This window comes from Garra rufa, chromosome 12 (genome assembly GCF_049309525.1).
Source record: "Garra rufa chromosome 12, GarRuf1.0, whole genome shotgun sequence".
NCBI lineage: Eukaryota > Metazoa > Chordata > Actinopteri > Cypriniformes > Cyprinidae > Garra > Garra rufa.
In genome coordinates, this window is record NC_133372.1 from 14,518,303 (window position 1) to 14,530,391 (window position 12,089).

At 36.8% G+C, this 12,089-nt stretch overlaps 1 protein-coding gene across 2 annotated transcripts in view; it reads right to left on the bottom strand.

Annotated features, from left to right (window-relative positions):
• Window positions 1-12,089, bottom strand: part of agap1 (ArfGAP with GTPase domain, ankyrin repeat and PH domain 1) — a 185,639-nt gene that overhangs the window by 76,980 nt on the left and 96,570 nt on the right. For both annotated transcript variants that reach the window (XM_073851257.1, XM_073851258.1), the window contains 2 exons: window positions 10,139-10,294; window positions 8,107-8,199 (listed from right to left, as the gene is read on the bottom strand). In XM_073851257.1, coding sequence (XP_073707358.1) covers window positions 8,107-8,199; window positions 10,139-10,294 — 249 coding nt within the window. The remainder of the gene's footprint in view (window positions 1-8,106; window positions 8,200-10,138; window positions 10,295-12,089) is intronic.

A 12,089-nucleotide genomic window follows, 5' to 3' on the forward strand; every position in this document is an offset into this window, starting at 1 on the left:
GTTTCCCAAATGAATTAACCAATTCCTAACTGACTCTTATGAGCAGCTTCTTTTAAACAAATCAAAAAAATACAGAATAACGACTGTAGTCCAATTCCTGAATAAATGACTTTTATTTGTTCTTTATAGTGAATCAAACACACTATGCTTAGCGTAGCTAGTTTACGAGACTTACTGTAAGTCATTAAGATACTGACTGCTATGTAGTTAAAGATAAACATCAAGATTTTGTCAGTAGTATTTTATAGAAGTAAATTAATAAAATGTGCTACCATTTTAGTTTGTTTAGTATGATTTATTATTTGGAGCCAATTTATCTGAATTATCTTTTTTTTTTCTTCTAAATAATCATTACACGGAACTGGAATTGCATTAAACAAATAGGTACAATATTGACATGAGGATGGCTCTTCTGCAGACATTAGTCTCACGGCATCCATCTAGAGCCACGCTTCTGAAAATTAATTTGTATAAAAGCTTGTGTCAAAATGCCTTTCCATACAGTTAACAAAGATGTGTGCGTGCACGGTAATCGGCTAATTAAGAACGTGGAACAGATGTCGGCAGACTCCGGGCTGCACAGGGTCAGTAAACAAAGCTGGCGATCATTAGAGTAACATTAGTTTCTGAACAAAGCCATAAACAACTCCATCAAACTAAACTATTTTTACAGACAATCCAAAGAGCTTGCCAAGTTTCAACAGAGTTTGAGCATGATAATCACTGTTCAGCATGACCTCTGACAAATTTAAATGAGCCATTTAAAAAAAAAAAAACACTAACAGCCATTAAAATGACCACCAGTCAAAACAAACAACATAATATAGTCATAATATACCATAGATGTCAAAACAAGCGGGATCTCTGCTGTGATTGGACAAGCAATCATATTAAGAACAAGGCAGAGGGTCAAAGGAGGCTGTGATTGGCAGAGGCGAGAGTTGTCATGGCAAATTCAGGTGACATATCTGACCTCCCTACACCCACTCTGAGGGCTCAGAGAGGCCGGTTTGAAGCCCTCCACAGGGAGACGGCGGAGAAAACGCTCCTCTTTAGCCATCTAATTGCTGGAGAGTGCGAGCCCACCCCAGCCTCATTACCGTCCACCGAGTCGTCTGCGTGTTTTAATGAGGAGCATGTTCTAATGAAGGCGTTTTTACAAAGGTTTTATTGTAGCTGAGAGCCATGTTGAGAGCGTAACCTTCAGCTCAGGAGTCAGGACAATAACCTTCGTAATGAGATCACAGCGAATGGCAAATAAACTGCGACAAGGACCAAAAAAAAAAAAGAATAAAACTAGCAAGCGCACATACACAGTAAAAAAAACACAACTGAATTAGTTCACGCCTGTTTTATGTCTTTGTTTTTGTGAATTTCTGGGAATAAGAGGAAGAATTAGGTGTCAAAGTAAGACCCACAGCAATCGACCAAGCTTTTTCACTGTTCTTCACTCTTATGGTTCTTTATTGGCATCTATGGTTTAATAAACATGGAACTCTTCCAATCTGTTCCTCAGATTATTTAAATATTCTTCACACTTAAAGGAGTAGTTCACTTCCAGAACAAAAATTGACAGATAATGTACTCACCCCCAGTCATCCAAGATTTTCATGTCTTTTTTTCTTCAGTCTGAAGAAATTATGGTTTTGAGGAAAACATTTCAGGATTTCTCTCCAAATAGTGGACTTCTATGGTGCCCATGAGTTTTAACTTCCAAAATGCAGTTTAAATGCAGCTTCAAAGGGCTCTAAACAATCCCAGCCGAGGAAGAAGGGTCTTATCTAGTGAAACGGCCAGTTCTTTTCTAAAAATACTTACAATTTATATACTTTTTAACCTCAAATGCTTGTTTTGTCTAGCTGAACTCTGTGTATTCCGGTTCAACACAGTTAGGGTATGTCGAAAAATTCACATTTCATACAAAGTGAACATGCAAAGAAGGTCAAACGCCCTTTACAAATAAAGGTAAAACAGTAAAGTAGGAGGATTTTGATGTACCAGAATACATCGTTTATGCAGAGCATTTGAGATTATAAAGCATATAAATTGTAATTTTTTTTAGAAAATAGCCAATTGTTTTGCTAGATAAGGCCCTTCTTCCTCAGCTGGGATCATTTAGAGCCCTTTGAAGCTGCATTTAAACTGCATTTTGGAAGTTTAAACTCAGGGGCACCATAGAGGTCCATTACATGGAGAGAAATCCTGAAATGTTTTCCTTAATAACAACTTCTTTACAACTGAAAAACGAAATAAAGACATGAACATCTTAGATGACAAGGGGGTGAGTAAATTATCTGTAAATATTTGTTCTGGAAGTGAACTACTCCTTTAAGGCCCCGGTATACTCACAACACAAGTACTGTTTGTATAAATTCACTTTTATTTCAAACACCTAAAACCAACTCCAAACAAACTTTTGGTGTGATTTTCTTCTATACAAGGTCATAGCATAAGTCAAGTATATATCATTGCCTTTAAAGCAAAAATGGTTCTTTAGTATTTGGGGAACTCAAATGGCTCTTCTATGGAATCATAGCGAAAACCCCCTTTTGAAAACTTTGTCTGTTAAGAATGTTGGAACAGAAAATCCAAATCATCAAGAGCAATCAATTTTGCTCAGGACTCATCCGTGTGTAAGTAACTCACTAACAATTACGGCCATACCTTCAAGGAACAGCTGAGCTATAAATCTAATACACTCAGACATCTGCCAAAGAGATTACAAGTTAACGTTCCTCATCAACAGCCGAGTCGGCGATGATGTGCAGCTGAAAGCCAGAGCATGAGAGTTCAGGCCAGCCATTAATGCCATGCCACAAGTAAGGGATTTCTCATGAAATTTCTCATGAAAACCGGACCAAAAGAGGCTAGTGATAAGGTGTTAATGTGAGGCAGGTAGACTCGGAAGCATACATGCCCGCACGCGCTAATTGGAGAGCAGGTCTAACGCCCAGCAGCCTGCTGTGGCCAGTGAGAGGCGAGGAGGAAGATCGAGAGAGACGCGAGCACGTAAGAGGAAAGACCACAGGGAATTATCAAATCAATTAACATCCAATTCCTAAACGAAGATCTGCCCTGTGCCTCTGAGCGCAAACTGCTCGGCTGCGTTATCGTCTGTGAGGGGACGCGCCCGGGCCGCTTTCATACTGTTGGTGAAACACTCATCGTCTGAACGTAGCGCCCAATTAGAAGGGAAATGCCACTGCTGCAGACGTAGTCACTGATCTGATGGAAGGATTCTGGTCAGTGGCTCCACCACTGCTTGTCTCTCCATGTGCGTGTTTCGAAAGAGGATGGGGAGATTCTGGGATGTCATGGATTAAATTGATATTACAAAGTAAACTAAGTTTGATTAAAAGACCCACACAAAATGGGGATCCAGAGAAGTCTGAAGAATCGGAACACACATCTTTCTACAACATGTAGAAATGCACAATTAATAAACGTAATATTAAAATTGTGATAGGACTTCATATAATTATTGAAACGTTAAGGTCTCGCTTCAGTTTTGCACAAAAAAAAAATCATTATAACAGTACTGTGTAATTCAACGAAAGCTATACATTTTTTATTAAATATGATTTTTATTTTATCCTTTTACCTGAATATAATATGTATATTATTGTCTATATTTTATTATATATATTTAATTATTAATAAAAAAATATATATATGTATACACACATTACCAGTCAAAAGTATTTGAACAGTAAGATTTTCAAAGTTTTTTTAAAGAAGTCCCTTCTGCTCACCAAGCCTGCATTTATTTGACCTAAAGTACAGCAAAAACAGTACAATTTAGAAATATTTTTACTATTTAAAATAACTGTTTTCAATTTGAATATTTTTAAAATGTAATTTATTCCTGTGATTTGAAAGCTGAATTTTTAGCATCATTACTTCAGTCACACAACCCTTCAGAAATCGTTGTAATATTCTGATTTGCTGTTCGAAATTTTTTATTATTTTTTTTTTTTTTTTGAAAACAGCTGAGTAGCATTTTTTCAGGTTTCTTTGATGAATAGAAAGTTCAGAAGAACAGCATTTATCTGAAATAGAAATCTTTTGTAACATTATAAATGTCTTTATTATCACTTATGATCAATTTAAAGCATCCTTACTAAATAAATGTATTAATTTCTATAAATTCTTACCCCCCCAAAATATACTGACTCCAAACGTTTGAACGGTTTAATGTTACAAAGGCTTTTTATTTCAGATAAATGCTGATCTTTGGATCTTTCTATTAATAAGTATCCTGAAAAAAATAATTACTCAACTGTTTTACATATTGCATATTAGAATAATTTCTGAAGGATATTATTTTAAATAGGAAAAATATTTCAAAATTGTACTGTTTTCGCTGTACTTTGGATCAAATAAATGCAGGCTTGGTGAGCAGAAGAGACTTAAAAAAAAACATTAAAAACCTTACTGTTTAAAAACTTTTGACTGGTAGTGTATATATTATCAGTAGTAGTATTATTATTTAAATTTCATGTTGACTGGGTTACAAAATAATTGTATATTAAAAGAAGGCAGAGACACTACAACAACTAAAAAAGAGTCCACAATATTGTATAAGTTCAATGTGCCTGCATGAGTTTTTAATTTTGCCTTGACATCGGCAATGACACTCTCTCACCCAAAATGTGCAGTCTTATTTAAATCTGTTAATTCACTAAAATTTCTCCCAAAAAAGTCAGCAAAGAAACTGCTATAAGTCTGCAGATTCTGTGTTGGCCAACCAATGGGATACAATAAGAACCACCATGAATCTAAAGCACTAGCGAGCGAGCGAGAGGACATCAGGGAGAACTGAAACACTGTGGACTGCAGAGACTGGTGAGCTCTGATTGCGCTGGCTGATTGATCTCCTCATGAGATGAGGGACACAGCACCGATGGGGCTTCTGATCAGCATAAGAGTGTGCGCGTAAGTGTGTGCGTGTACGAGTAAGTGTGGGGCAGGCTCTGTCTGACACCAGGGAAATTAATCCCTCATTTATGTACCTGCACTGTCAAGAGGCTGAGAGATGCTTCAGAGATATGGCTCAGAGCCAGGCCCCCCGTGCGACACTCTCCATCCGCTAATGTCTCTCTATACTAAAGTCTCTCCAATATACATAACATTAAAAACAAAACTTTTCAACATATTACATATTACAAATTCAAATCCCAATCATACTGATGTGAATGACATGCTCTAAAGTCACACACTGTGGTTCTCTCTCGAGAACCCACGTTATCGTCTTGATCGCTCTTGGCATCGCACATACAAATTAGCCCAGCGCAAGCCCAGTCGGAAGAGAGTCAGATCATAGTTAAAACTGCATGCCGCTCTCTCCTCCGCACAGCTGCCTGCTACGGCTCAGCCTTCCCATCTGCCACTAGCGCGACGCCCTGCTCTCAGCACCGCTGTAGCCGGGCCAGCCTCATTTCTTCTTCATTAACCGCCACTGACTTTAACAGGATTTATGCAAATAGAGCCGCAGGAGGTGAGAGATCACTGCTGGCAGCATTAGCACTCGCTTGTGTGGCTCGAAAAAGAAGTACCTCCAAAGTCCCTTTCAGGCAATTCGCTCAGCGGCCATCTTGGTAACGCTCCTGGGCAGCTATTTTCCATGTAGGTAACAATAGGCATGCAAATGCTTGAAAAGGCCAAAATCGGCAAAATTACACGTTTCATGCAATGTTCAGAGAAACTGCCCTGAGTTAGACATTTTACATCAAATATGTTTACATATAGTCCACAAGGGCAATGCTAAATGGAAAAAAAATGATATTTCAACAAAATAATAAAAATTAGGACATCTTCATCCTGTTCCCCCCAGCTCTTAATGCATTGTGTTTCCTTCTGGAGCATCAGTGAATGTTTAGACCTTTTTTAATAGTTGTGTTTGAGTCCCTCAGTTGTCCTCAGTGCGAAAAGATGGATCTCAAAATCATACAGTCGCTGCTAGAAAGGGTTCAAATATGCAAAAGATGCTGGAAAACTGAAGAATCTGCAGGACCTGAAGGATTTTTCTGAAGAACAGTGCTTCAGAACAAACAAGGGACTTATGAACAACCATCACAAAACAAAAAAACTGTTGTAGATCATCCAGTCAACCACACAGTATTAAGAACCAAGGGTTCCCAAACTTTTGAAGGGGGTTATTTTAATAATTTCAGCTTTTTTTTTTTGTCTTGTGGACTATATGTAGACATCTTTTATATAAAATATCTTACTCAGGACAGTACTAAATAAAAAAACATGCATTTTGTATGATCTCTCTTATTTTGTTAACATTATTCACATTTTCACAGATTCTGAGAGATGAAAGAACATACTTTATTTATAAAATATATTTGTAAAATTATAAATGTCTTTACTGTCACTTTTATCAATTTAATGCATCCTTGCCAAAAAAAAGTATAAATATATTAAAAAAACTTTAAAAAAAATTATGGTATATAAATGTGAGTGTAAACATGGCGTGAAGGTCTTTAAGGGTCCTTTATATGAGGTTATTTCCTGTTTAATTAATGCATGTCAAATTTTGCAGAAAAAAAGGTTTTCAGATATTAAGAGCCGTTTTGTTGAAATACGCTTTCTCTAAGAAATGATGGTAACATTTTACAATAAAGTGTCAATGGTTAACATTAGTTCATGTATTAACTAACATGAACAAATAATAAGCAATAAATTTATTACAGTATTTATTCATCTTTGTTAACGTTAGTTAATAAAAATATAGTTGATCATTGTTAGTTCATGTTAGTTTACTTGTTTTAACTAATGGCAACAAACCTAACTTGTGATATGAATAATTCACTAGTAAATGTTGAAATTAACATTCTCTAAGATTTAAAAATGCTGTAGAAGTACTGTTCATTCTTAGTTCGTGTTAACTAATGTAGTTAACTTTTTTCTTCATTATAATATCAGGACAGTAATATCATCCTGACATTTTTTAGCCACCAAAAAAAGACAGAATCATAGAAGAGCTATGCTCTTCAAGTAACTACGCCTAGGAACCGGATTTAAATATATTTTTAAATTGAATGAATAGAAAAGACAAAAAACAAATGTCATTTAAATGATCCATCACTCATATTCTGACATTTGTATTATGATTGTACTAAGCAGGATTTCAATATTACAAGGCCAAATATCCCAGCGAATGTGCAATGTATTCTCCAACGTCTAATTTGCAGAAAAGAGGGCCGATTACAGTGTGTCTTTGCCTCCTATGGAGCCTCTCAATGCGAACCCAGCGGGTTCCGAACGCGGCCCACACATCCAAAAGGTCTGCAGCTACGCTCTTGAACGCCAGCTGCGCTGTACGGTGGACGACGGAAGCGCTGCTCCACTGTGGCACGCTAATAAACACAGATCTCACTTAAAGGCAGCTTTAATCAGAGATGCAATTTGTTCATTAGAAAATTACAAACAAGGCCACGGCGCTGACATGAGAGGGCACGATTAGTGCCGCTAATTACCTGATTCTTTCACTCCAGCTGAGATGCGCCGAGAATGATCTCGCCCCCCCACCCCCACGCTAGCTAGCGCTCTCCTTTACTCTCTCACTACGCACTCTTGTTTGTGACAAATTAAGGCCAAGTCAAACAATCTCTCCCACAGTGCAATGGAGGGGGTCTTCTTCACATCGAATTCTGCTATTCTGCTTCTCATCCCCCCCTCCCCGCATACACCGCTTATTCATGACCCAATCCAAGCTTCTCATGGAGGGCTGATGGGAAATATGAGCCTGTATGCAGATTGGTAGACTGCACTTCATTAGGGCCCTCTTAGCTTTTTTTCTATCCCCTCTTTTGACAAGGAAAAAGAAGGTGGGAGAGTGAGATGGGGTAGGGGTTTTGGCTTGGGGGGTGCGTTGAGGAGAGAAAAATCCCTTCCCACTTCTTATCCTAATGATCTCATTTCAGCACACGGGAGAGCCTGGCTCTAATTGATGTCAAGTGCGTGCTTTCACTGTTAATCAAGGAGATGGCATCAAACGGGCTTCGCGCGGCTCTGAGTACTGATCTGAGGCCCCTTCGTCCACGATACGCCGCTGTTGGACTCCAATTATACCAGTCCAGACGGCCAGCCAGACCCTACCTGTTTAATTGGGATAGCGCGGCCACTTCCAATGCTGTCTGCGCGGCCATCCATCCCTTTCTTCTCCCTGTCTGGTTCGCTTCCCTTCCGAGACTGTGGGGGAGAAGACATCATTTTAGTCAAAGGCGAGATAGCTGCTAATTGAGCCTGACTTCAGACTAGATCCAGTTTGGAGTGCAGGGCACACACATGACTTCAAAAGTCAAGGGGGTGTGGGAGGGGTCATCTTGACCTTGACGTGACCCCACCCCCACAACTTCTTGAAAGCAAGACATGTGGTATATGCGCAGGATGTGCACTACTAAAGAGCATACAAGACCAAAGAACGACAGTCTTCACTGAAATGTGAAATTAATAGTTTAGGACCACAAAACCATCATAAGGGTCAATTTTTGGAAGCTGAAATCATCTGAAAGCTGAATAAACAAGCTTTCCACTGATGGTTAGGATAAGACAATATTTTGCTGAGATACAACTATTTGAAAAACTGGAATCTGAGGGTGCAAAAAAAAATCTAAATCTAAAATATTACGAAAATTGCCTTCAAAGTTGTTCAAATTAAGTTCTTAGCAATGCATATTACTAATCAAAAATTAAGTTTTGATATATTTAGGAAATTTACAAAATATCTCTATGGAACAAGATCTTTGTTTAATATCCTAATGATTTTTGGCATTAATAAAAAAAATCAATAATTTTGACCAATGTTTGGCTATTGCTACAAAAATACCCATGCTCCTTAAGACTAGTTTTGTGGTCCAGGGTCACATATGTTAATTGGTGAACAACCATAAATATATATATACTCACCATCAATCATAAGTTTGAGATCAGTTAGACTTTATGTTCTCAAAAGAAGCGTCACTTCATCAGAAGTATGTATATAGTAGTATATATATATATATATACAAGTAGTATATATATAACACTATCATTCAAAAGTTTTGAGGTTGGTATTTGAAAGAAGTCTCACCATGTTTGCATTTGATCAAAAATACCAAAAAATACCAAAAATAAATAAATAGATAAAAACAGCAATACTGAGAAACGTTACAATTTAAAAGAATGATTCATTAAAATTTAATTTTATCATTGCTGTCTTCAGTGTCATGTGATTCTTGACAAATCATTATAATATTTGATTTGCTTCTCAAGAATCATTTCTTATTATTACGAAGTTGACAACAGTTGTGCTGCTTAATATTTTTGGGGGGAAATTCGATTTTTTTTTTCAGGATTCTTTGATGAATAAAAAGAACAGTGTTTATTTGAAATGTAAATGTTTGACAACATTATAAACCATTTTTTTTTAAATCAATTTAATGTATCCTAGGAATGAAATTATTAATTTCTTTAAAAAAAAATTAATAAATAAATATTGACCTCAAAATTATGAACGGTAGTGTACACAAAACAGATATAATTTGACATTTTTTACTAGTGGCTGCAGGACAGTACAGTTCATTTACATTAGTGAGGATAGCAAAAAAAGTAAACTGTGGCATAAAATTCTTCATACAGTGAAAACAATAAAAATGTAGGACCAAAAATTTGATTTGACACTTTGACCTGCCCATGGTTTGTTACATACCTTTCTATCAAAATTATCTGACATTATCAAATGAATTTGTTCTGACACAGTTTAACTCTCGAGTTCTTGTCATATTTTATTACCATTTTCTAAACTGTAGCGAATAAACTGTGAGAATGTGAGAAATTTTGTAGGTGTCTGAATACATTTTGGTTTGACTGTAATTCATGTGTTTATCAAGACTCATTTATTCTGACACAGTTCTTCTCATACTACCATTTTCTAAACTATAGCGAATTAACTGTGATAATGTGAGAAATGTTGAAAGTGTCTAAATATTTTCCAAATATATAATATAAATATTTTTCAAATTCAAAATACTTTTTATATATTAAGTCAAGTTTATTAATTTTGTGTTAACAAACTGACTGCTATTACTCTGACATTACTACGCTATCAACAATTTCAATCATGTCTATGTCTAATGGAAACCAGACTGACCGTAAAGAGGTTGGAGCGTCGTTTGGACTGTTTGCGGACGGGCGTAGGGGTGTTGGCAGTTTGGGGTACATCGATACGCAGTTCCTTCTGACTGGTACTGGGAGTGGAGGGTACGGAAGAAGAGTAATCGCTTAAACTGCCTCCACCATTACTGGTCTGTAACACACAAAAAAGCAAGAAAATAATCTCACATTACAAAGAAACACCACAAGCCTCCTGTTTCTCTGAGCTTCTTTAAGCCTCTCTAAGCTTGGCTGCACAAACACAGGCTCACTTGTACACCGCTAATGAGAAATCAATGAGGATTGAGCCATGCGGAAGAGGATTACTGCGCAGGGCAAAAAAAAAAAAAAAAAAAACAGTTTGGTAGAGACAAAGAGGTGCAACAAAAATGTGAACCTGGACCACAAAACCTCTTAAAGGAGAAGTTCAATTCCAAAACAATAAATTACAGATAATGTACTCACCCCCTTGTCATCCAAGATGTTCATGTCTTTCTTTCTTCAGTCGTAAAGAAATTATGCTTTTTGAGGAGAACATTTCAGGATTTTTCTCCATATAGTGGACTTCTATGGTGCCTAGAGTTTGAACTTGCAACATGCAGTTTAAACGCAGCTTCAAATGATCCCAAATCTGGTTGTAAACAATCCCAGTAATTTTTTTTAATTACAATTTATATACTTTTTTAACCTCATATGCTCTTCTTGTCTTCCTCTCACTAAACTCTTTTTTTCTCCCAGTTCAAGACAGTTAGGGTATGTTGAAAAACTCATTTTCTCCCTCAACTTCTAAATCGTCCTACATGGCTGTTTTACCTTTTTTGTTAAGGGTGTTTGATCATCTTTGCATGTTCACTTTGCAAACACTGGGTCCTAGGGCTGGGCGATATGGCCTAAAAATAAAATCCCCGATTTTTTTCACAAAAAATCCGATTTACGATTTAAATCGATTTTTCCCCCCTACTACTTTTAGCATGTAAAGAAACCCCAGCTTTTCCACAATATATATGGGCACCATATATTTTGCAGTATACATTGCAACTGCATCAGTGCACCAGACCCCATTCTTATCATACCAGACACAGTAAATGTTTGTAAGACAAATAAATATGAGACGGGAGGAAAATATATATTTCCATGCTTTTCTCTTGGACTTATATCGTATACAAAAATATACAATTTTGAACACAGAAATATTAAATGATTTAAATAACTGAAACGATCTGCCAGCAGGTGGTGGTAAGACACTGATTTAATTACTGAATCATATTCATTTGATTCGTTTGAACGGATGGTTCATTCAAGAATAATGCAAGTGACTCATTTCAATTGAATCATTTCACTAAATTAATTTAAAAACGCACGTTCATTCATAAACGAAACACCGCTGTGTTTGAGTGGAGATGCGCTGCGGCTCAGCTGTGACTTGTTTCAGACTACTTTTGACGACGAAATAGAGCAAAATCAGGCAAAAGTGTTATAGTCAGACAATGTAAGTCACTTAATAATAACTTCTTGTTTATTTAACTGTTATAATAAATCAATATCTCGTTTACAAACTCCCTTAAAAAATGATTAAAAACTGTCACTCGTCTTAGTTCGCAATCTCACAAAGCTCTATTATAATAAACGAAGCTACTGCCCATTCAGTCTCTTATTTACACTCTCTCTACACTTGATTTACATTTGTCAACGTGCAAAACACATAGAAACCTTTGAAGCTCCACTCAGCGCAAATACAAATATGCTGGTCGCACTCGAGCCTTGATATGCAAATAATTCGCTATTGTCTTCAATCATCTCTCTACTCTGTTTATGTGATAAGTGAAATCGTATGTAATATAACAGGCTAACTTGCTAGCAAGCAGCTAATCATGTCCACTTAGTGACTCACGTTATTTTACCAGAACGCGTTATTTGTTTTCCGTTCTGAATACAGCGGTTAGTTAGGC